Source organism: Balaenoptera musculus, chromosome 16 (genome assembly GCF_009873245.2).
Source record: "Balaenoptera musculus isolate JJ_BM4_2016_0621 chromosome 16, mBalMus1.pri.v3, whole genome shotgun sequence".
Taxonomy (NCBI): domain Eukaryota; kingdom Metazoa; phylum Chordata; class Mammalia; order Artiodactyla; family Balaenopteridae; genus Balaenoptera; species Balaenoptera musculus.
The window spans coordinates 31781201-31808230 of NC_045800.1; the positions used below are offsets into that span (position 1 = coordinate 31781201).

At 39.6% G+C, this 27030-nt stretch overlaps 1 protein-coding gene across 2 annotated transcripts in view; it reads left to right on the forward strand.

The window, feature by feature from the left end:
• Positions 1-27030, forward strand: part of TLL2 (tolloid like 2) — a 135094-nt gene that overhangs the window by 66769 nt on the left and 41295 nt on the right. For both annotated transcript variants that reach the window (XM_036828878.1, XM_036828880.1), the window contains exons 4-7: positions 15062-15217; positions 17084-17201; positions 22371-22549; positions 23469-23574. In XM_036828878.1, coding sequence (XP_036684773.1) covers positions 15062-15217; positions 17084-17201; positions 22371-22549; positions 23469-23574 — 559 coding nt within the window. The remainder of the gene's footprint in view (positions 1-15061; positions 15218-17083; positions 17202-22370; positions 22550-23468; positions 23575-27030) is intronic.

Genomic DNA, 27030 nt, shown 5'->3' on the forward strand with positions numbered 1-27030 from the left:
AACTTCCTTATGCATCCGAATCACTTGGGGAGCCTGAAAAAGCACAGATGCCTTGACAGTCCTCTAGGCCAATTGAGTCCCAATCTCAGGGCAGGGGGGCAGACACCTGAATTTTTTAAAAGCTCCCTGATTGAATCCAATGTGCAGCCAAGTTTGGGAACCATCGTGCAGAATAATCCACAGTCTCCCCCTTTACTGAGCCTTTCAGGATCGCCACAGGCAAGGTGCGAATTTGCCCATCACCCATGGGGTGAGGGTTATGCAGATGGCTGGACTGTCAGGGTGTTTACTTCCAGTGTAGGCGAGACTGGTTGACTAATCGAAAATCCGCAGTTCCTTGCTTGAGAAGGCTGGGTCAGGCCTGGTTCCATTTATAATACGGCTGTGCCTTCAGCTGGAAACGGAACACTGAATAGCTATGGCAGATTTTCAGAGAGGATAGGGTACACTCCCAGAGCCAGAGAATTTAAATGGACTTTATCCCCCAGCCCACCCCACCCTCAGCATGTTAAATCCCTTCAGACACCCCTGAAGGGAGTCCTCCTCTGCATTTGCTCCTCTTCAGATGCAGGCCTCTTGGACCATAATAAATAATTACATCCTTCTATTTGGACTCCAATTCCAGATAGTAGTAATCCAAGAAAATCCAATAATGACAGTTGCATTAAGATCCTTCTTCCAGGCTAAGCAGAACATCTGTTTAGACATATTTTTAATCGGCAAATGCTTCCTGTGTTGAGTCCTCAGCAAATTAAATTTCTCACTGGACCGAGGGGGAAGCTGTCATTCAATAAGCCATCTCTGGAAATTACACCCCAGTCTCTTTCCAGGTGCACTTAAGATTTTCCCCTGCTGACTCGGCTGCACCAGGCCCTAACATTACTGGGTCACATGTATATATAGCACAGCTTCTCTGAGAAACATTGGATTTCTTAGTGTTAGTCCCTCAGATAGAGAATATGATTTTTTGCCCATTCTCCAAAGGAGAGTTGGCGGCGGAGGAAAATTAAGAGACTTGTTGAAAACCATATGGGAAATGAATAACAAACTTCCACTTGCTACATCGCTGCCTGTGATTACTTAAGACAGGATTCTCAGGATTTAAACATTAAGGACTTCAGGGCTGCCAACATTTTGGAGAGGTTTCTGCCGCAGAATTGTTTGGACTGTTGGGTTGTTTATTTTTAGAATAACTCATCCATTCTTTAACTAATTAATTCAAAATCCAAGAGCACCGAATGCTTACCACCAGCCAGACACTGTGCTGGGTGTGAATAGAGTGGTGAATGAGCCAACCACAGTCCCTGCCCCCATGGAGCTTCCAGTCTACTGGGGCAACTCACATTTGAAATCTGGATGCAGTTTGTAGTTCTGGGCTGGGAGAGCAAGTTAGAATATCTGCAGAGGCCAAGCAGGTAATGTCAATGGATGAAATGCCTGGATGGGACCCTGCGAAGTGGGAGATAGATTCTAGCAACCAGGAAAACGTGTGCCCTGACTGTAGGGAGCAGGTGCTACTTAACTGCTATGGGTTGTAAATGATGGAAGATGGGCCCACTGTTGCCAGATCTTTCCATTTTTAAAGAAAAACTAGAAAATCTGGATTTTTATGTGAAATTCCTTGATTTTTAAAAGTTGGCTTCTCAAATGAGTAGCCAACTTTGTTTTTAAACAAAACAAAACAAAAACCCAAAGTGTGGGCCAAAAGTATCCAGGCCAAAGAAAACACATCTGTGGGTTGGGTTTATCCCAAGAGCTGGAAGTGTGTGACTTCTGATCTAGAAATTCTAGCAGTAAAACAATTATGTTCAGGCTTAAAAATGTGTTATATGCCAACTTTCTTGTTCTGGCAACTGAACTGGCAGGGACCCCTTTTACAAACATAGAACTACTGGAAAAAAATATAAACTTCCTCTTTTTTAAAAAAAATTTATTTATTATTTTATATTTATTTTTGGCTGCGTTGGGTCTTTGTTGCTGCATGGGGGCTTTCTCTAGTTGCGGTGAGCGGGAGCTACTCTTCGTCGCGGTGCGCGGGCTTCTCATTGCAGTGGCTTCTCTTGTTGCAGACCGCGGGCTCTAGGCACACGGGCTTCAGTAGTTGTGGCGTACAGGCTCAGTAGTTGTGGCTCGCGGGCTCCAGAGCACAGGCTCAGTAGTTGTGGCACACGGGCTTAGTTGCTCCGTGGCATGTGGGATCTTCCCAGACCAGGGCTCAAACCCGTGTCTCCTGCATTGGCAGGCGGATTCTTAACCACTACGCCACCAGGGAAGTCCTATAACCTTCCTCTTACTCCAAATTAAAAATACAGAGTTAAGCTCAAAGAAAAGATAGGGAAATTGTCATTATCAGAAAAGAACAGGGAACATAAACCCATAGAACTAAGCTTCAGATGGTGGCAAAACTGTGCAGAGGGCACTGAGACTGGGCCAGGATTTGGGGTACTGAAGGCTGGTGTTTTTTTTTATGCCCATGTAACAGCTATATAGGTTCAGGATTTGTGGCCTTGGTCCCATGTGAGACAGGAAGTGGAGACTGAGATCTTGCATAAAATGAACTCCTTCAAAGGGCTTCCTAATCATTAAACCATTGAACCTGACTTTAGGCATTCTTTCTAGCCTGTCCCCAGATGCAGATGTGATGGTGATAACTGCAGCTCTCGTCGAGCCCTTACACAGCAGGCGTTTGATGTTCATTGCCTGGTTCCATGCCCATGATACCACCATACAGCAGGAAGGAGATCTCAGGGGACAGTGGGAAAGAAGAAAGAGAGTAGAGAGAGAGAGGAGAGGAGAGAGAGAGAGAGAGAGAGAGAGAGAGAGAAGAGAGAGAGAGAGAGAGAAAGAAAGAAAGAAAGAAAGAAAGAAAGAAAGAAAAAAGAAAAGAAAAGACAAGACTAGAAAAACTCTGTCCAGTGGCTGAAAGAAGTGGCAAGAAATCTTGCTATCTTTCCTAGGTTCTAAGTGGGGGTAAAAAAATATCTTCTATGAGAAACTGAATCCCAAAGCCTGTTCCTCAGACAGGTATAAGTTCTCAAATTTCATTTCCTATGTATGGAAACCATAAACTTAGAAATTAGCATAAAAATTGATCTAGGACCCATAGAATCCCAAGAGCCCTGAAAAAATGAAAATCAGGGTCACACTCATTGCTGAGGGCATATGAGACTCTTGCAGAAAGGAATAAACCTCCCCCACAAAATGAACTTTAACTAAAAACATTAGAAACACAAAAAGTTAATCCATGAAGGATAATCAACAGAGACAATAACTTGGAGAATTAGTACCCCAAGATGCAGAAATAATAGAACAATCTGTGGGAGATTAAATAGGTATACATAAAAAGACTAAAGAGTCAATGGGAGAATTTGAAACTATTGTGGGGGAAAAAAAGAACAGATTAATTTAGAAGCCACTAAATAGGGCTTTTGGTAATGATGACTATTTATTGAAACTGGAATGGGATAAATAGTATATTGAACACAACTGAAGAGAGAATTATTGAAGTAGAAAATAGATCTGAGGGGGAGGAGCTTCAAGATGGCAGAAGAGTAAGACGTGGAGATCACCTTCCTCCCCACAAATACATCAGAAATACATCTACATGTGGAACAACTCCTACAGAACACCTACTGAACGCTGGCAGAAGACCTCAGACCTCCCAAAAGGCAATAAACTCCCCACGTACCTGGGTAGGGCAAAAGAAAAAAGAAAAAACAGAGACAAAAGAATAGGGACGGGACCTGCACCAGTGGGAGGGAGCTGTGAAGGAGGAAAGGTTTCCACACACTAGGAAGCCCCTTTGTGGGCGGAGACTGAGGGTGGCGGAGGGGGGAAGCTTCGGAGCCACGGAGGAGAGCGCAGCCACAGGGGTGCGGAGGGCGAAGCGGAGAGATTCCCACACAGAGGATTGGTGCCGAGCAGCATTCACCAGCCCAAGAGGCTTGTCTGCTCACCCGCTGGGACGGGCGGGGCCTGGGAACTGAGGCTCGGGCTTCGGAGGTCAGACCCCAGGGAGAGGACTGGCGTTGGCTGCGTGAACACAGCCTGAAGGGGGCTAGTGCACCACAGCTAGCCAGGAGGGAGTCCGGGAAAATGTCTGGACCTGCCTAAGAGGCAAGAGACCATTGTTTCGGGGTGCGTGAGGAGAGGGGATTCAGAGCACTGCTTAAAGGAGCTCCAGAGACAGGCGCAAGCCATGGCTATCAGCGTGGACCTCAGAGATAGGCATGAGACGCTAAGGCTGCTGCTGTAGCTGCCAAGGAGCCTGTGTGCAAGCACAGGTCACTATCCACACCTCCCCTCCTGGGAGCCTGTGCAGACCGCCACTACCAGGGTCCCGTGATCCAGGGACAACTTCCCCGAGAGAACACACGGTGCACCTCAGGCTGGTGCAACGTCACGCTGACCTCTACCGCCGCAGGCTCGCCCTGCACTCCGTACCCCCCCCTCCCCCTGGCCTGAGTGAGCCAGAGCCCCCTAATCAGCCGCTCCTTTAACCCTGGCCTGTCTGGGCGGAGAACAGACGACCTCAGGCAACCTACACGCAGAGGCAGGGCCAAATCCAAAGATGAACCCCAGGAGCTGTGTGAACAAAGAAGAGAAAGGGAAATCTCTCCCAGCAGCCTCAGGAGCAGCGGATTAAACCTCCACAATCAACTTGATGTACCCTGCACCTGTGGAATACCTGAATAGACAACGAATCATCCCAAATTGAGGAGGTGGACTTTGGGAGCAATGATATATATATATTTTCCCCTTTTTCTCTTTTTGTGACTGTGTATGTGTATGCTTCTGTGTGTGATTTTGTCTGTATAGCTTTGCTATTACCATTTGTCCTAGGGTTCTGTCTGTCCATTTTTTCTTTTTTTTTTTTAGTAGAGTTTTTAGCTCTTGTTATCATAGGTTGATTGGTTTTTTGGTTTCGTTGCTCTCTTCTTTCTTTCTTTTTTTTAAATTACTTTAAAAATTTTTTTAATAATTATCTTTTATTTTTTATTTTAATAACTTTATTTTTATTTTGTCTTTTTCTTTCTTTCTTTCTTTTTTTCTCCCTTTAATTCTGAGCTTTGTGGATGACAGGCTCTTGGTGCTCGAGCCAGACATCAGGGCTGTGCCTCTGACATGGGAGAGCCAAGTTCAGGACATTGGTCCACCAGAAACCTCCCAGCTCCATGTAATATCAAACGGTGAAAATCTCCCAGAGATCTCCATCTCAATGCCAAGAGCCAGCTCCACTCAACGACCAGCAAGCTACCGTGCTGGACAACCTATACCAAACAACTAGCAAGACAGGATCACACCCCCACCCATTAGCAGAGAGGCTGCCTAAAATCATAATAAGGTCACAGACACCCCAAAACACACCACCAGACATAGACCTGCCCACCAGAAAGACAAGATCCAGCCTTATCCATCAGAACACAGGAACTAGTCCCCTCCACCATGAAGCCTACACAACCCACTGAGCCAACCTTAGCCACTGGGGACAGACACTAAAAACAATGGGAACTACAAACCAGCAGCCTGTGAAAAGGAGACCCCAAACACAGTAAGTTAAGCAAAATGAGAAGACAGAGAAACACACAGCAGATGAAGGAGCAAAGTAGAAACCCACCAGACCTAACAAATGAAGAGGAAATAGGCAGTCTACCTGAAAAAGAATTCAGAATAATGATAGTAAAGATGATCCAAAATCTTGGAAATAGAATGGAGAATATACAAGAAAAGTTTAACAAGGACCTAGAAGAACTAAAGAGCAAACAAACAATGATGAACAACACAATAAATGAAATTAAAAATTCTCTAGAAGGGATCAATAGCAGAATAACTGAGGCAGAAGAATGGATAAGTGACCTGGAAGATAAAATACTGGAAATAAATACTGCAGAGCAGAATAAAGAAAAAAGAATGAAGAGAATTGAGGACAGTCTCAGAGACCTCTGGGACAATATTAAACGAACTGACATTCGAATTATAGGGATCCCAGAAAAAGAAGAGAAAAAGAAAGGGACTAAGAAAATATTTGAAGAGATTATAGTTGAAAACGTCCCTAATATGGGAAAAGAAATAGTTAATCAAGTCCAGGAAGCACAGAGAGTCCCATACAGGATAAATCCAAGGAGAAACAGGCCAAGACACGTATTAATCAAACTACCAAAAATTAAATACAAAGAGAAAATATTAAAAGCAGCAAGGGAAAGACAACAAATAACATACAAGGGAATCCCCATAAGGTTAACAACTGATCTTTCAGCAGAAACTCTGCAAGCCAGAAGGGAGTGGCAGAACATATTTAAAGTGATGAAAGGGAAAAACCTACAACCAAGATTATTCTACCCAGCAAGGATCTCATTCAGATTCAACAGAGAAATTAAAACCTTTACAGACAAGCAAAAGCTAAGAGAATTCAGCACCGCCAAACCAGCTTTACAACAAATGCTAAAGGAACGTCTCTAGGTGGAAACACAAGAGAAGAAAAACAAACAACCCAAAACAATTAAGAAAATGGTAATAGGAACATACATATCAATAACTACCTTAAATGTAAATGGATTAAATGTTCCTACCAAAAGACATAGACTGGCTGAATGGATACAAAAACAAGACCCATATATATGCTGTCTACAAGAGACCCACTTCAGACCTAGGGACACATACTGACTGAAAGTGAGGGGATGGAAAAAGATATTCCATGCAAATGGAAATCAAAAGAAAGCTGGAGTAGCAATTCTCATATCAGACAAAACAGACTTTAAAACAAAGACTATTACAAGAGATAAAGAAAGACACTACATAACGATCAAGGGATAGATCCAAGAGGAAGGTATAACAATTGTAAATATTTATGCATCCAACATAGGAGCACCTCAATACATAAGGCAAATACTAACAGCCATAAAAGGGGAAATCAACAGTAACACAGTCATACTAGGGGACTTTAACACCCTACTTTCACCAATGGACAGATCATCCAAAATGAAAATAAATAAGGAAACACAAGCTTTAAATGATACATTATAGAAGATAGACTTAATTGATATTTATAGGACATTCCATCCAAAAACAACAGAATACACTTTCTTCTCAAGTGTTCATTGAACATTCTCCAGGATAGATCATATCTTGGGTCACAAATCAAGCCTTGGTAAATTTAAGAAAATTGAAATCATATAAAGTATCTTTTCCGACCACAATGCTATGAGACTAGATGTCAATTACAGGAAAAAATCTGTAAAAAATACAAACACATGGAGGCTAAACAATACATTACTTAATAACCAAGTGATCACTGAAGAAATCAAAGAGGAAATCAAAAAGTACCTAGAAACAAATGACAATGAAAACACGATGACCCAAAACCTATGGTATGCAGCAAAATCAGTTCTAAGAGGGAAGTTTATAGCAATACAATCCTACCTTAAAAAACAAGAAACATCTCAAATAAACAACCTAACCTTACACCTGAAGCAATTAGAGAAAGAAGAACAAAAAAACTCCAAAGTTAGCAGAAGGAAAGAAATCATAAATATAAGATCAGAAAGAAATGAAAAAGAAATGAAGGAAATGATAGCAAAGATCAATAAAACTAAAAGCTTGTTCTTAGAGAAGATAAACAAAATTGATAAACCATTAGCCAGACTCATCAAGAGAAAAAGGGAGAAGACTCAAATCAATAGAATTAGAAATGAAAAAGGAGAAGTAACAATTGACACTGCAGAAATACAAAGGATCATGAGAGATTAGTACAAGCAACTATATGCCAATAAAACGGACAACCTGGAAGAAATGGACAAATTCTAGAAATGCACAACCTTCTGAGACTGAACAGGAAGAAATAGAAATATGACACAGCCCAATCACAAGCACTGAAATTGAAACTGTAATTAAACATCTTCCAACAAACAAAGCCCAGAACCAGATGGCTTCACAGGCGAATCTATCAAACATTAGACAAGAGCTACCACCTGCTTCTCAAACTCTTCCAAATATAGCAGAGGGAGGAACACTCCCCAAACTATTCTACAAGGCCACCATCCACCCTGATACCAAAACCAGACAAAGATGTCACAAAGAAAGAAAGAAACACAGGCCAATATCACTGATGAACATAGATGCAAAATCCTCAACAAAATACTAGCAAACAGAATCCAAGAGCACATTAAAGGATCATACACCATGATCAGGTGGGGTTTATCCCAGGAATGCAAGAATTCTCAATCTACGCAAACTCGATAATGTGATATACCACATTAACAAATTGAAGGAGAAAAACCATAGATCATCTCAATAGATGCAGAGAAGCTTTCGACAAAGTCAATACCATTATGAAAAAAACCCTCCAGAAAGTAGGCATAGAGGGAACGTACCTCAACATAATAAAGGCCATATATGACAAACCCACTGCCAACATCGTCCTCAATGGTGAAAAAACTGAAACCATTTCCACTAAGATCAGGAACAAGACAAGGTTGCCCACTCTCACCACTATTTTTCAACATAGTTTTGGAAGTTTTAGCCACAGCAATCAGAGAAGAAAAAGAAATAAAAGGAATCCAAATCGGCAAAGAAGAAGTAAAGCGTCACTGTTTGCAGATGACATGATACTATACATAGAGAATCCTAAAGATGCCACCAAGAAAACTACTAGAGCTAATCAATGAATTTGGTAAAGTTGCAGGATACAAAATTAATGCACAGAAAATCTCTTGCAGTCCTGTACACTAATGATGAAAAATCTGAAAGTGAAATATAAGAGAACACTCGATTTACCCATTGCAACAAAAAGAATAAAATATTAGGAATAAACCTACCTAAGGAGGACAAACGACCTGTATTGCAGAAAATTATAAGACAACGATGAAGAAATTAACGGTGATACAAATAGACGGAGAGATATACCAGGTTCTTGGATTGGAAGCATCACATTGTGAAATGACTATATTTATCCAAAGCAATCTATAGATTCAATGCAATCCCTATTCAAACTACCACTGGCATTTTTTTAACCAGAACTAGAATAAAATTTTCACAATTTGTATGGAAACACAAACGACCCCGAATAGCCAAAGCAATCTTGAGAATGAGAAATGGAGCTGGAGAAATCAGGCTCCCTGACTTCAGGACTATACTACAAAAGCTAATAGTAATAAAGAACAGTATGGTACTGGCACAAAAACAGAAATATAGATCAATGGAACAGGATAGAAAGCCCAGAGATAAACCCACACACATCTGGTCACCTTATTTTTGATAAAGGAGGCAAGACTATACAATGGAGAAAAGACAGACTCTTCAATAAATGGTGCTGGGAAAACTGACAGCTACATGTAAAAAGAATGAAATTAGAACACTCCCTAACACCAAGCACAAAAATAAACTCAAAATGATTAAAGACCTAAATGTAAGGCCAAAACGTAGGCCAGACACTATCAAACTCTTAGAGGAAAACATAGGCAGAACACTCTATGACATAAATCACAACAGATCCTTTTTGACTCACCTCCTAGAGAAATGGAAATAAAAACAAAATAAACAAATGGGACCTAATCAAACTTAAAAGCTTTTGTACAGCCAAAGGAAACCATAAACAAGACGAAAACACAACCCTCAGAATGGGAGAAAATATTTGCAAATGAAGCAACTGACAAAGGATTAATCTCCAAAATTTACAAGCAGCTCATGCAGCTCAATATCAAAAAAACAAACAACCCAATCCAAAAATGGGCAGAAGACCTAGATAGACATTTCTCCAAAGAAGATATACAGATTGCCAACAAACACATGAAAGGATGCTCAGCATCACTAATCATTAGAGAAATGCAAATCAAAACTACAATGAGGTATCACCTTACACCGGTCACAATGGCCATCCTCAAAAAATCTACAAACAATAAATGCTGGAGAGGGTGTGGAGAAAAGGGAACCCTCTTGCACTGTTGGTGGGAATGTAAATTGATATAGTCACTATGGAGAACAGTATGGAGATTCCTTAAAAAACTAAAAATAGAACTACCATATGACCCAGCAATCCCACTACTGGGCATATACCCTGAGATAACCATAATTCAAAAAGACATGTACCACAATGTTCATTGCAGCACTATTTATAATATCCAGGACATGGAAGCAACCTAAGTTGACCATTGACTGATGAATGGATAAAGAAGTTGTGGCACATATATACAATGGAATATTACTCAGCCATTAAAAAAAAACGAAATTGACTTATTTGTAGTGAGGTGGATGGACCTAGAGTCTGTCATACAGAGTGAAGTAAGTCAGAAAGAGAAAAACAAATACTATATGCTAACACATATATATGGAATGTAAAAAAAAAAGGGGGTTCTGAAGAACCTAGGGGCAGTACAGGAATAAAGATGCAGACGTAGAGAATGGACTTGAGGACACAGGGATGGTGAAGGGTAAGCTGGGACGAAGTGAGAGAGTGGCATGGACATATATACACTACCAAATGTAAAATCAATAGCTAATGGGAAGCTGCCGCATAGCACAGGGAGATCAGCTTGGTGCTTTGTGACCACCTAGAGGGATGGGATAGGGAAGGTGGGAGGAGATATGGGGATATATGTATATGTATGGCTGATTCACTTTGTTATAAAGCAGAAACTAACATACCACTGTAGAGCAATTATACTCCAATAAAGATGTTAAAAAAACAAACAAAGAAACAGAAAACCAAAGTAGTTCCAGAAGTTGTAGACACTGGAATAAGGCAAGAAAAAGAAATTAAATGCATACAAACTAGAAAGGAAGAAATAAAACTTCTGATTTCCAAGTGACATGTTTGTCTATGTAGAAGATCTCAAGGAATCAACAACAAACAAACAACTCCTAGAACTAATAAGTGAGTTTAAGAAGATGGCAGAATACAAGACAAAAAAAACAAAAATGCTTATATTTCTAATAATAAACGTGCAGACACCAAAATTAAAAACACAATACCATTTATAATCACTCAACAAAAATGAAATACTTATACACTTTAAAAAACATGTATAATATTTGTGTACTGAAAATTACACAGTGCTGGTGAAAGAAATAAAGACCTACATAAATGGAGAGAAATACCATGTCCATGGATTGGAAGGAAGACTCAATATAGTAAAGATGCCAGTTCTCTCCATATTGATCTGTAGTTTTAATGTAATTCCCATTAAAATCTCAACATTTTTTTTTTGTAGACATAGATAAGCTTACTTTAAAATTTATATGGAAAGGCACAAAATTCATATGGAAACATAGCTAAAACAATGGAAAAGAATTCTAAAATGAGCGTAATCACTCTGCCTGATATTAAGACTTACTACAGGCCTTCCTCAGTATCCCTGGGGGATTGGTTCCAGGACCCTTCACGGATACCAAATCTGTGGATGCTTAAGCACCTTATATAAAACGGCATAGTATTTGCATATAAACTATGCACATCCTTCCATATACTTCAAATTATCTCCAGATTACTTTTAATACCTAATGCATTGTAAATGCTACATATTTGCTGGTGCACAGCAAATTCAAGTTTTGCTTTTTGGAACTTTCTGGAATTAAAAAAATACTTTTGATCCACAGTTGGTTGAATCTGCAATATTAAACCCATGGATATGGAGGACTGACTGTATATAATTACAGTAATAAGACAGTGTTATATTACCAGAGGGATAAACACATTGATCAATGGAACATAATAGAGAACCCAGAAATAAACCCTATTACTATATGACCCAGCAGTTCCACTCTTGGGTATTTATCTCAGAGAAATGAAAATCTTCACAAAAACACCTGTTCATGAATATTCATAACAGCTTTGTTTGTAAGAGCTGGAAACAACCCAGATGTCCCTCAACAAGTGAATGGTTAAACAAACTGTGTACTACTCAACAATAAAAATAAACTATTGATACATGCAACAACTTGGATGAATCTCCAGGAAATTGCACTGAGTGAGAAAAGCCAATTCCCAAAGGTTATATATGGTAGGATTCCATTTAAATAATATTCTTCAAATGAAAACATTTTTGCAGTGGAAAACAGATTAGTGGTTGAGAGTTTAGGGATGGGTTGGGAGGGAGGGGAAGGGAGGTGGATGTGATTTTAAAATGACAATATGAGGGATCCTTATGGTGATGGAACTATTCAGTATCTTGAATGTGGTGGTAGATACACAAACCTATACATGCGATAAAATTGTGTAGAACTAGACACACACACACACCCACACAAGTATACATAATGGTGGGGAAATCTGAATGAGATCAGTAGATGTCCATATCCCAGTTGTGATACTGTACTATAGTTTCATAAAATATTACTATTGGGGGAAACAGAGTAAAGGGTACACAAAATCTCTCAGTATTATTTCTTATAACTGCATGTGGACCTACAATTATTTCAAAAAATTTTCAATTTACAAAAACTATTTCATATACAGTAAAAAAGTAATATTGAACCTCAACATTATGACCATTGCAAAACTTGTTTTATTGTTTGTTGTGGGAAATGTATTGCTCACAGAATAACACCTATTGAATGACTCATTTAAAACAAAAAACATAATTACACAAAAAGACTGAAAATATGTAGATGCAGAAAAGTTATATGAGGCAAACACTAATCAAAATAAAACTGGCATAGCAATATTAATATCAGTCAAAATAATCTTTATTATGGATGAACATTATTACAGATAAAGAGGGTATTTAATGATGAAAGAAGCAATTTAGCTGGAACATTTAACAATCCTTAACTTTAACCAACATAGCCTTGAACAAAATGAAGGAAAAATTAAAAATAAAGGAGAAGATGACAGTTCACAAGCTTAGTTCTCAAGGTTGTTTAAAACACTTTTCTCGGTAGCAGATACACTAAGGAGCCAAAAACATTTGTAAGTAGAATATTTGAACAACATATGTGACACCCTTCAACCATCAATTTTGGAAACTGATGCACATTATTTCAAGGATATAAGGAATATTTACAAAAACGATCACGTAGTGGGCTACAAAGCAAGGCTCAAAACACCAAAGAATTGATACCTTGGAACATGGGCCACCATCCATGGCCAGAAGGCCAAATCCAGCCTGCCATCTGTTTTTGCAAATAAAATGTTATTGGAACACAGCCATACCCATTCATTTACACAGTGTCTACGGCTGCTTTCACACTATAATAGCAGAGTTGGGTAGTTGCAACAGAGAATATATTAACCACAAAACTTAGAGTATTTACTATCTGGCTTTTTACAGAAAAAGTTTACTGACCTGTGCCTTGGAGAATAGGTCCTTGGAACACAAAGCAATGTTAGACATCAATAACACACACAGAGAGACAAATGTTTAGAAATTAAAAATCACACCTCTCAATAATCCAAGGATCAAAGAAGAAAGTACAAATGGAACTTACAGAATATATCAAAGTCTAACATTGAAATGTACATGTCAAAAGATGGGATGCAGGCAAAGAGGAACTCAGAGAAATTTTAGTGTTAAAATGGTAATATTAGAATGTAAGAAAGATTGAAAATTAATGTGCCAAACATTCAACTCAAGAAGCTAGAAAAGGATGGCCGATTGATTTGTTACAAAGGTGCCAAGACAATTCCATGGGGGAAAAACTAGTCTTTTCATCAAATGGTGCAAGTACAACTGGATATTGCATACAAAAGAATGAAATTAGACCCCTACCTCACACCATATACAAAAACTAACTCAAAATGATTGAAGAGCTAAATACAAGGGCTAAAACATAGAATTAAACATAGATATAAATCATTATGAGTTTGGATTAAGCTGTACAGGTATACCTCAGAAATATTGTAGGTTTGGTTCCAGACTACTGCAATAAAATGAATATAGCAATAAAGTGAGTTGCATACATTTTTTGGTTTCCCACTGCATATAAAAGTTATGTTTACAGTATACTGTAGTTTATTAAGTGTGCAAAAGCATTATGTCTGAAAAAACAATGTACATACCTTAATTAAAAAATACTGCTGGGGCTTCCCTGGTGGCGCAGTGGTTGAGAATCTGCCTGCCAATGCAGGGGACACGGGTTCGAGCCCTGGTCTGGGAAGATCCCACATGCCACGGAGCAACTGGGCCCGTGAGCCACAATTACTGAGCCTGCGCGTCTGGAGCCTGTGCTCCGCAACAAGAGAGGCCGCGATGGTGAGAGGCCCGCGCACCGCGATGAAGAGTGGTCCCCACTTGCCACAACTAGAGAAAGCCCTCGCACAGAAACGAAGACCCAACACAGTCATAAATAAATAAATAAATAAATAAATAAATAAAAGAACGTGAATTTCTTAAAAAAAAAAAAAATACTGCTAAAAAATGTTAACCGTCACCTGACAATTCAGGGTTGCCACAAACCTTCAATTTGTAAAAAACACGCAATAAAGTGAAGCACAATTAAACAAGGTATGCCTGTAATTTATTATATATGATACAAAAAGGAACAAAAGAAAAAATGCATAGATTGGACTTCATCGAAATTAAAAACTTTTGTGCTTCAAAGGACAGTATCATAAAAATGAAAAGACAATCTATAGAATAGAAGAAAATGTTTGCAGATCATATATCTGATAAGGGTCTGGTATCCAGAATATATAAAGAATAATTATAACACAACAATAAAAAGACAACACAATTAAGAAATGGACAAAAGATTTGAATAGACATTTCTCCAGAGAAGATATACGAATGACTAATAAGCACACGAAGAGACATTCAACATCATTAGTCATTAGAGAAATGTAAATCAGAACCACAATGAGATGCCACCCACTTCACACCCATTAGGATGGCTATAATCAAAAAGATTGACGATGACAACTGTTAACGAGGATGTGGAGACACTGGAACCATGATGCTTTGCTGGTGGGAATGTAAAATGGTGCAGCTCCTTTGGAAAACAGTCTGATAGTCCTCTAAAAGGTTAAACATAGAATTACTATATGCCCCAACAATTCCACTCTTTGGCAAATACCCAGAGAACTGAAAATATACGTCCACACAAAGTAAATGGCATCATTACTCTCTTGCAGATGGCAAGGAGAATGCTATGCTTCCACAGAGCCCTGGGACCTTGCATGCTGGAGCTGAGACCTTCTCACCCCGGGTCCGAAGAGCTACAACCTCAAGGACAGAGAGGATATGGCCGGGAGGGGTCATCCCCTATGTCATCGGAGGGAACTTCACTGGTCAGTAGCTCCTGGTTTGGGGCTGGGTGCTTTGTCTTCCTAGGTGGGGCAAAGTCCTCCCAGGAAGACTTAGGTGGGATGGAACAGACCCTGGAGCCGTAGCAGTCCCCCTGCTGAAGCTCCCTCTTGCCCACAGGGTCTAGTGCAATTGGCCTGAGGAAACTGCAGTCTCTGTTGGTGCTATGTGCTCAAAAGTGGTCACCTGGTCCCTGAGGCTTCATGCAGGGGGTGACCCTATGACCCTGGTGGAGTCCCCGCCCTCCTTCCTGACAGCATCCATGCCCTTGGTTCCATTGCACTCCCATGGCATTAACCCAGGGCCTCCAGTGCCAGATCCTTAATTAGGTGCTGGTGATAAAAATATGACTAAGATGTCACCCTGCTCTCAAGGGGCCCTCAGTCCTAATAAGAGAGAGAGAGATGTGTTCCTAAAGAATTAAAATGTGGGAATTGTCATCAGCTACTAACTTTTGTTCCTTGGTGTCTTCTTAACCATGTTCTTTCAGATCTGGTGTGCTTTTCTGGCCAAAGATTTATATAATCTTCTTCCAAATTAGCTAATTTTATATAGAGAACTTTGTTTACACAGAGATATTTGTTATTAGTAGGATTGCCATTTTGGTGAGTAATTACTCTATAAACAATTTTAACTAAAAGTGTCAAGATGTCACTTGACACTTGGATGGCTAAGTTACTCTTTCTTCTATATGTATGTTTTGGGGGGACATTATGACACCACACCCGCATCTTCTACACTATGATGGGAGCCTCCCAATGGTTCGTTGGTTTGTTTTTTGCAACGAAGTCTTTCTAGAATTCAGACCCAATCCCCAACTATCCTGTGTACTTCCCAAACAACTATTTTTCTAGATCCTTCTCATTGCGTCTAGCAAAATCAAAGTACAGTAATATTATTTATTTGAGATTGATAGATTTTGAAAAGAATACTTATTGACTAGATGCAGCTATCAGCCTAGAGTTTACAACTACTTTATTCTTGCTCCTAATTTACTTATTGCTTTTCCAATTTCTAATCAAGTAAATATGAAGAAAGGTTCAGAGGAAGTATGAAATTCATCTGTTTTCAAAGGACTTGTAGAAAATTATGCTCAAGGATCCCCCAGCAAGACTACGTGAAGAGTGGCATGGACCATATATACACTACCAAATGTAAAATAGATAGCTAGTGGGAAGCAGCCGCATAGCACAGGGAGATCAGCTCGGTGCTTTGTGTCCACCTAGATGGGTGGGATAGGGAGGGTGGGAGGGAGACACAAGAGGGAGGAGATATGGGGATATATGTATATGTATAGCTGATTCTCTTTGTTATACAATAGAAACTAACACGCCATTGTAAAGCAATATACTCCAATAAAGATGTTAAAAAAAAAAGAATGATATAACAGGATTATTATATTTGAAAAAAAAAGGATCCCCCAGCAAACACTGAACCCCAATGCAAAAGTAGCATGAATGTACATGCAAATAGAATTTATAGAGCATATGGGAATACCCTCCTATAGGTATAAAATAGAATGAAGGGGTGGAATGCAGTGCTGGTGATTTACTTCAAGAGCCTAAAATTGCCAAATTGAATAACCTGAGTAACATTTTTTTAAATTTAGAAAAGTACTTTCAATACAAACGAAAAGTTGGGAAGCTGGGGACATTTTGAAAAATCTATTTTTACCCTCCTACTCTCTAAGTTTTGGTAATTCAGGAAATTTATATTGTATTCTTAGCTAGGGAAATCCTTAGTCCTAGTTCATTTTTTATTCTGGGGCACACAAATGAGCTTTTTTTGATCATTAGAACATGCTTTGTTGTGAGCCAGCATCTAAGGAAGGTATGGACCTGTCATTTCAGGAAGCCAGAGAGCCATTTTTAAGCAGGCCATGAGACACTGGGAAAAGCACACCTGTGTGACCTTCATAGAGAGGACGGATGAAGAAAGCTTTATTGTGTTCAGTTACAGAACCTGTGGGTAAGTGAAAGCAAGTTCACCTCAGTGGAATCTGAGGCAGACAAGTCAGATGGCTCATGAGTCTTGAATTTTCTCTCTAAAACAGTGTTTCCAATATGCTGTAATATATAGAAGCCCAGCATTTGTCAGAAACTCTTCTTGCCCTCAATGAACTCACAATCCAGGGACAAAGTAGGTAGGTCAAGAGGAAGACTCCAGAATGACAAGGTGTCTGTATCTCCTGTCATGGGAGCAGTTGAAGGAATTGGGAGTGTTTCATACAAAGTGGTTGTGAACCACCTTGGGGCCAGTGATTCCACTGAGAATCTGATGAAGCTATGGGCTCCCTCATTATGGATGTACATATATGCAAAATTCTGCATGTAATTTTGTGGACTCCATGGGCTTACAGACTTCCTCCAGAAAACATAACAAATAATAAGATGACTGGATTATGACTATCTGTTATGCCAATAAATGTAAGTGTGATATACTCTCCTACTGAAAGGAAAAGTTTCCCATATTAGTTCAAAAACTTAAACCCAACTACATGCTGTATACATGAGATGACTACTGAAGAAAATGATGCAGAAAGGTTTAAAAGTAAAAGGTAAGAAGTCATACAGGCAAATACCAACAAAAATAAAGCTGGGATCACAATTCTAGTTGTAGACAGGCTTTTTTGTTGTTTTTTTAGTTTTGTTTTTTTTTTAAAGTCAGTAAGTACTAAGAAAAAAAGGTGAGACACTTTATAATGAGAAAGAATTCAAACTACGGTGAGAATATAACAGTCATAAATCTTTATGCACCAAACAGCATAGCATTTATAGTCATAAAACAAGCCCCAGGGGTTTCAAGGGTAAATTGACAGAAACACCAGCAGCAGAAGACTTTATTTCATGTCTGTCAACCCAAGTAGATCAATGTCAAGTTGACCAAAAAATAAGTAGAGATTTGTAGAGGACTGGAAAAATATAATTAGTAGAGTTGATCCTGTGGGTCTATCAGATTCTATAACCTGATAACACATTTTTTAAATGCCTACTGAATGTTTATAGACATTGTCCATCTGTTAAGTATTAAGAACACCTCAATGAATTCTAAAAGGCAGAGATAACATTAAAATATTCTCTGATTGCAAAGCAGTGAAACTGGACATAATAACATAATAACAACATAACAACAAAAGATAGAATAAATACTCCTGCATTACCTGGTAAGTTAAAAGTTCCCTTTTTTACAACTCTTAGATCATAAAGAAATCAGGATTAAAATGATAAGAAGTCTAGATAATGAAAGCCCTACAATTCAAAATTGAAGAGATCTGGGTAAAGCTATGTCCATAAGAAAACCACAGCCTCAGATATCCACATCACTAAGAATGACAATGAAATTATTCAATTCAAAGACATTAGCAAAATAAATAAATACATAAAACCCACCACCACAACAAAACAAACCTAATGAGAGCACAAGAAAATGGACAAGGTAACACATTATAGGACTGATAAATTGAAGAGTAAATTCTTTGAATAAACAAACAAAAAACTGTAGACAAACTACTTACTCGTTAGTCTAAGACAAAAAAGTGACAATGCAGAAATATACAAAATCAGACATGCAAAAGGAGGAAATAACCACAGATTCAGCAGAATCATAAAAGAGTACTTTATAAAACTCTAAGGCAAGAAATGTGGAAATCTGGATAATGTGAATGACTTCAAGGTAAATATAAAGGGCTGGCACAGGCCAGTAACTTTGAAAGAAATTGGAAAATTGACAGAAAAACTTTCTCCCCCACACCTCCAATCTAGAGTTTCACAGATGAATTCTTTCAAAACTTCAAGAAACAGATTATTCTGGTACTATTTAAGTGTTTTAGAGCATAAAAGAACACTTTCTTCCAATTTACTTTTAATGAAGTATCATGGCATTGCTACCCCCTAATGAAAAAGATGGCACCAAGAAAGAAAATTATAGACTCATCTAACTTATGAACAGCCATGAAAAATTCTAACTAAAATGTTGGCACATAGAACACAGCAGTAAAAGAATAGAAGAGTAGGTTGCCAAGAAGGTTTATCTAAGGAATACAAGACTAGTTCAACATTAGGAAATCTGTTTGCATGATTCAACATATTGATAGATCAAAGGAGATAAGCCATATTCATGTCTCAATAGATGCTAAAAAGGCATCTGCACATTTCGACATGTCTTTATTGTTTTAAAAAAGTAGTCAAGGTAGTACAAGCAGAGATGTCAAGGATAGATCCTTGACTTACACACAGACACACACACACACACAAATATATATATATATATCCCCAAAGCACATTTCATGTTTATCAGAGATAATTCTAGAAGCATTTCTGTTAGAGTCAGGAACAAGTCAAAGATGTTCATGATCACCACAATTATTTAACATTTTTTTCTGGAAATAATAGCTAATGTAATTTGACAAGAGAGAGAGATAAACACAATGAATATTGGCAGGAACAAGGCAGTGTTTGTATTGTTTGAAGTTAATGTAATGTGTGCCTAAAAAACTCAGAAAATCAATTGAAGAACTATCAGAAACAAAAGGAGACCCTATTAAAGTGACTGATCACAAAATTAATAAACAGAAAATTAATTACTTTTCCTTTAATGAAGTAATTTGATATACTTTCATAATGGAGAAAATCACAACTTTAATAGAAACATAGTAGATAATACATCTAAGAATAAACTTAACAAAAATGCAAACATATGCCAGACCTATAGAAAGAAAATGCCAAAACTCTAAAGAAACTTAAAAAAGAAGAAAAAATGAAAATGCATACCATTTCCTGATATGGAAATGCCCAACATAGTAAAGATGTCAGGACTTCCTAAAATAACCTATAAATTCATGCCATTCTGATTTATATGTATATGTGGGTATGTGTATACATGTATTTTAAGAACTTGAACAAATGGTATTAGAATTTTTCATGTAGAAATAACTGAGAGAGAGAGAGAAAGAGAGAGAGAGAGAAAGCAAACAATAGTGACAGGGACAGAGATAAGGGAGTGTTTGGTGTTCTATCCCAACATATAGGATATTAAAATGCAGATGAAGATAATAACAGTTAAAACCATTTGGAACTCAATAAAAAAATAGATAATATGGAACAAAAGAGTTTAAAATGAATATGTTTATACACAAATTTAGGTAGCATTTTAAATGAGTGAGAGAAAGATGGATTAGTCAATTGGGATATTTGAACATTGGGATAATTAAATAGCTCATTGTGAAAAAAATAAAGCTGGAATCCTACCTCACTTCTTTTTTTTAAAAATTTATTTATTTTTAAATTTATTTATTTTTGGCTGCATTGGGTCTTCATTGCTGCACGCGGGCTTTCTCTAGTTGCGGCGAGCAGGGGCTACTCTTCGTTGTGGTGCGTGGGCTTCTCATTGCAGTGGTTTCTCTTGTTGTGGAGCATGGGCTCTAGGTGTGCAGGCTTCAGTAGTTGTGGCACGCAGGCTCAGTAGTTGTGGCTTGAGGTCTCTAGAGCGCAGGCTCAGTAGTTGTGGCGCACAGGCTTAGTTGCTCCGCAGCATGTGGGATCTTCCTGGACCAGGGCTCGAACCTGTGTCCCCTGAATTGGCAGGCAGACTCTTAACCACTGCACAACCAGGGAAGCCCTACCTCACTTCTTATACCAAAAATTATTCTAGCTGGATCAAGGATATAAACATTTTGAAAAGAAAAAGAAACAAAAATTTGAAAAGTATTAGAAGGAAGCAAGAGTGGATTTTACTTATAATCTTGGAATGCAGATGGCCTTTCTAAACAGGACATAAGAAAATAAAGACATTACATTAAAATTTTAAAATTTTATATGGCAAAACCAAAACAAAAACAACACAAAAAACAAAGTCAAATAAGAAATAACAAAGCAAGAAAAATATTTGTAACACATCTGATAGTCAAAGACTGATCCCATAATGTACAAACAGTTCTTACAAATCAGTAATAAAAAGATGAACAACCCCCCCAAAATTGGGGGAAGATGTGATCTCACAGTTCACAAGAAAAAAATATAAATGTCACATAAAACATGAAAAACTATTCAACCTCAGTACAGTGAAATACCACTTTTCACCTATCTAATTGACAAAGATAGTTTGGCAAAACCAGTGCTGGTGCAGTTGTGGGGAAATAGGGCTTTTTAATATACTATTAGTGGGCATATAAAGAGACACAACATTTTGGGATTGCAATTTGATAGTATCTGTCAAAATATCAAACGCACATACTCTTTTTTCCTTTAATTCCACTGCTAGGAATTTACCCTACCACAAACAAGAAAGACCCAAATGGTTTCTTTGTTTTGCATTTTGTTGTTTGTCTCCCTCTCCCCTGAGGCTTTGTTTAAATAGCAAAAACTGGAGTCAGCCTAAATGTATATTAATAGGAGACTGATTAAATACATTTTAATACTATGTTGCTTTGAAAAAAATTAGATAAGTCTACGTGTGCTGTTATAAGAAGATCTATAAATTAAGGAGGAAAAAAAGGCAAGATTAAGGACAATGTACATGGTGTATTTTGTAATTAAAAGAATATATGTACATAGATGTATTACATATTTTGGAATAACATTCAAGAAACTGTTAACAGTGGTTATCTTTGGAGCCTTAATACTTAAATCTTTTGTAACATGGGCATGTATTTTTTAAACGTTTTATAGAAGTTATTTGAGTGGTGGGATTATGGGCCATTTTAATTTATTTTTTATACTTTTCTATATTAGGAATAATGAATATATATTTTAAAAATTAACTGTGCCCAGAAGGGGAGTCATCTCTAAGGCTCCTCTGGTAATAGTATCAAGACTCATTCTTTACAGAAACCATTGTCTCCTCCTTGTCATCAGAGATGGTCCAGCGGAGATTCGGGGGTGGGGGAAGTTAGGTGCTTTTTTCCTGGAAGAGAGGCCATATCTTTCTTCAGATTCTCAAGGGGATCCAAGACCACCATAAAGGTCAAGAACCATTTTTGGAGGGAATTTCTGTGTTGAGAGGGAAGTTAGACAATGAGATCATTTTCAGCTCTCAAGTCTGCGTTTCTTTTAGACACACACACACCCCCTGCCAAGGGAGGGGTGTTAGACTCTTGCTATTCCCTGATCTGCTGACCTGGGTATTTCTGCAACTGTCCAGCTGTTGTTCCTATGTTGGGCGCCGAGGTGGAGGCCCGCAGGCCATATCCATTGGGAAAAACTGTGACAAGTTTGGGATTGTGGCGCACGAGCTGGGCCACGTGGTCGGGTTCTGGCATGAACACACCCGGCCAGACAGAGACCAGCACGTCACCATCATCAGAGAAAACATCCAGCCAGGTAAGGAGTCTGTATGGAGCCTGGAAGACACCGGTCAGGCAGGTGGCTTCTGTGGGGTCAGGAAGGAGTAAAGAGAGGGGTGGCAGGGAGCAGACAACACTCGTTTGTAAGTATGGAGGCCTTTGTCACCAGCACTGTCCATCGGTGGCCCTTCCTGGGAGGTCATCTGCCAGAGCTTGTAGGAGAGAGCAGAAGTGAAATAACTTTCCATGTTGTAAAGGACAATGAAATCCAATTCCATTTCCTAACAGGAACAGAATCTACCAGAACACTGTTGCAGCATCAAAGCTGATAAGCCAAAATAAGAGTTCTCCTGGTTGCTTTTCTAAGACTCATTTTTGCTGATGTAGGCAACATATTTTTGAAACTGAAATATAAGATACAGTACACGTAAAAACAGTATTCCTGCCTATCCCAAGGCAGATAGTGTCTAGATTTCTTAAAAATACCTCCTCCTGTGAAACAGTTTTATACATAAATTCATATTGAACATGAAAGTAGCTGGTTGAATAATATAGTTGCCTTAAAAATGCTTTCGAGAGCCTGAATTGTGAATGTGGGGTTGAAGTTAACTCTTGGATTTGTTTTCTTTTGTTCCGTCAATAGCAAGATTAGAGATTTAAAAACAATTTTTTTTGAGCAATCAAACTGATAATTAACCTGTCTACTAACTGAGTTTAGGAGTTTTGAGTGGCGTGTTGGGAGGGGTGCTGTGTGGTGGGGTGCGACCACATAGTACTGTTCTGTTTCAAATTTCCAATCTGTTAAAAACAACAAGAGCCACCACCAAACCTGTCATTTGTCTGATTGGGCTAACAGAGCTCTCGGAAGTTGCTATGGGCCCTCCTTCTCCCTCCTGTGCCTCCTTTCAGGTGCCTACCTTGGTTTTCAAAGGCCTTAACAGAGTGTTGTGTCACAGGTCAGGAGTATAATTTCTTAAAAATGGAAGCTGGGGAAGTGAGCTCTCTGGGAGAGATGTACGACTTTGACAGCATCATGCACTACGCCCGGAACACCTTCTCAAGGTCGGAATCTATGGTTATGCCTCGTCTGTGTTGTACTGTGCCTGCCGCAGGCTTGGGTCGGATTCCCGGAGGTCTGCGGAGAGCGGGTCTCTGCATGTCCCTAGCACAGTTGGCGTGTCTGTCCTTGAAATACAGTGGCCTCTGGGCTGCAGTGAAATATAATCTAATCAGGTTCCCGCTAATAAGACTGAATCCCATTGTGAAGCTGGTGTTTCATCATGCCCTCATGTCACAAGCAGCAAACTGGAAAAGGGAAATTATCAAGAGGTTAGCTGGGATAATAACTTAGAGGCTCTGTGTAAAATTTCCAGTGGCGGGGGCGGTATCTTCTAAAGTACGTCCTTGATGTAAGCACGGTGATGCTAACCAGTTCTCCTAGAAGCAGCGTGGTTTATTGGAACCTAGACTGTGTCAGAGCCGGGAGGGTGGTAAATCATGGGTTCATTTTAGAAGAAAATGAGGCTCCGGCCAGCTGGTGGGCACGCAGGTAGGTGGGGTTGGAGTGAGAACAAAACTCCAGGTCTCCTGCCTGCTGGCCACGCATGATGGTAGCTGTTTTCCTCAAGCATGGTCACACCAGTTATTTACAGCTGGCATCAGCAGGATCTGTTTTGATAAGTTCGTGCTGTGCTGGACCCAGTGTTAAGTATTTTCTGTATTGCCCTTGCTTCTAGATCATATAAGTGTTTTGTATATAGAAGTTTTCCCCCGCTAGCCCCAGTTTTGTAGGTCTTTCCACTCTTGACTTAAAGGAGACACAGTGCGAGTATTCTCTCTTGGCATTTTTCCCTCAGTCTCTTCTTAAAACCAGCTTGTTTGCTTTTTATTTATTTAATCATTAAAAAAGATTTGAGGTGATTCCCAATATATACAAGAAAAAAAACTAGGTGAGAAAACTTGGGGATAGGGAGAGGGAAATATAAGGGTAGATGGCTAAGTTGAAGCTTGGCATCAATTTGGTATTCAGAATATATGCCAGAAAGTCATGTACCCTTTGTTGGGGTTGGCAGAAAACCCTGCCCTGTGCTTCCTAGCAAGTCATAGCGAAGAGGGAAACAATCCATTTCATGAGTCTCTGTGTCCATAAAGATCAAAGGAAACCGTTAGGTCAGGAGACATAGTGCTCTTGGGAGTGGAAGGAAAACTCTTTACCCAGGCTGCTTGGCTCTTGGGTACGGCTGCTGAAAGCATCCTGTTGATGAGGTCGTAGAATCGTGGGAGACATCCTCCAACCCTCAGCATCCCACGTTCCACGGGGGCACTGTGCTCTGGCCACACAGCTGAGTTAGTTAGGATGGCCATCCTGCACCCAGGCAGGGGCTCTCCAGAACTCTAATGGGAGGAGTTTGGCCAAAGTCAGCATCTTTGAACAACTGGCATGGGAAACTGGCATGGGAGTGACCTACGCTGTTTTCTTTACTCTTCTCCTGGCTCTTTATCAGAAGACACAGAAGGCAATGTGATGTGGTGACGAGACCACTGAACTGAGAGTCAAAGGCTGGATTCTAGCCCTCGTTCTCCCATGTACCTTGCTGTTGAAGGAGGTCCAGACAGTAATTAGGGGCAGCTGTGTGTAGGGTCAAATCGCCACCTCCCTGGGCTTCAGTTCCCTCATGAGAGAGTTGGACCAGATGTTCCTTGAGCCCCTTCCAGCTCGAACATTTCAAGTTGTAATTTCTTAACCTGAATGGGTGAGGGATTGACAGATATGATCACACTCATTGCCATATTGGAAATCCGAGGCTTCCTCTTCCACGCTGGGAAACTGAGACTTTGAGGGACCTACCCTGGGGGTGTGAAAGTCAGGATAAGTGGCCTCTCTGCAGATGTCAGAGGTGGGATGCTTGGGTGTGGAGGTGGGACTGGTTCAAGTTTGGGAAATGGTGTAGGGAATAGCCAGCTCGCATCGCATCGGCCCCAGGGGTTGCAGGCGGCTAAGTAGAGCCAAAGTATTGATTTTTTTCAGGGAATCAAGGTCAAGTTGGTCCAGGTGAGAAGCTTGTACCTTGGGTCTTGTTTTTATAGCTGTCCAGACTCTTCATATTGCTTTATACCTTATCTATCAATTATTCTTATAAATTTATTTATTAATATTTATCTGTTGCATTCTCCTCTCCCTCACTGGACTGAGATCTTTGAGAACAGAGACTATCACATTCTCTTCTAATCCCCAGCACCCAACACAGCATCTGGCACAGAGTAGCTGTTCAATAAATATTTGTCAAATGAATAAATTAATAAATGAGTCGAAGGAGACAGGAGATCTGCAGTGCTGGGGACTAGGTGAGGGAAGAAATGTCCATCGTCTCATTGCAGTTCTTTCCACATGCAGTTACAGTGGTCACTTCATTAAGAAGAATCTACAAGTTTCTATTATGTAAGAAATTTTGGATAAATTACTACTAACGGGATGTAGAAACTGCATTGCCTTCTCCATGCCTGCGATGTGCCAGTAACTGTGCAAAACTCTGAAACCAGAGGCCGAGGCAAGAGTGCAGACAGACTATCTTCTGGCACCAACATTTCTTTTCTTGTCTTTAAAGAAAAAAAATTTCTTTTTTTTTTTTTCTGACTTCTAACCCGTAATGCCATCCCTTTTGCCCCTCAGGAGATAACCGTTTTAACACCGTTGTCAGCGTGAAGCATTTTATCAGCACAGACCAGTGGAAACCCATGGACCAAACCTATGAAATAACAGTTCCCCATCGAAAGTCCACCTAGAAGGGAGATTGGCAAGGGAGCAGCACATGGGTGTGATGGGTGGCTAGTTAGGAGAGGAGCAGCTTCCCTGAAGGTGTCAAAGGGCGGCAGACGTCCCCTTCTGCTACCATGATGTTATCTATTGCTGTTCAACAATCTACCCCCAAACTTAACAGTTCATAAAAACTTATTTTTTATGACATTGTGGGTCATTCTGATTCGTTCTTCTCTGGTCTTGCCTGGGATTGCTCCCACAGCAATACTCATTAAGACTCTTAAGGCCCAGGCTTTAGAATGTGCATGACATCACCTCTGTCACATTCTGTTGGCCAGAGCAAGGCACAGGACCAGCCCAGATTCAAGTGATGAAGAAAGAGATTCTACCTCTTAATGAGAGGAGTTGCAACTTCGTGTTGCAGAGGGATACGGATGTTAGGATGCATGACTTGTTATTTTAACAGTCCACTGCAGCTACCTTCACACCCCTGCCCCAGAGTTGAGAACGGTTTTGGCAAATCTGTTTTGTAGCATTGTCCCCTATGCCAATTTTCTGCATGGATTTTCAGAAAACTACTTTGTTCATTGGGGGCATTTATCAATGGAGTCTTTAACTGTGTACTTTTTGTAAGATTTTCCCTCTCCTGAGTTCCATGTCATTACTCTCGGTCACATATCCCCTGGAGCTGGCCTGCACATTGTCTTTGATTCTGTAAAAGAGCAGAAAATGGCCTATAGAACATTTGCTCATCTCAGAGG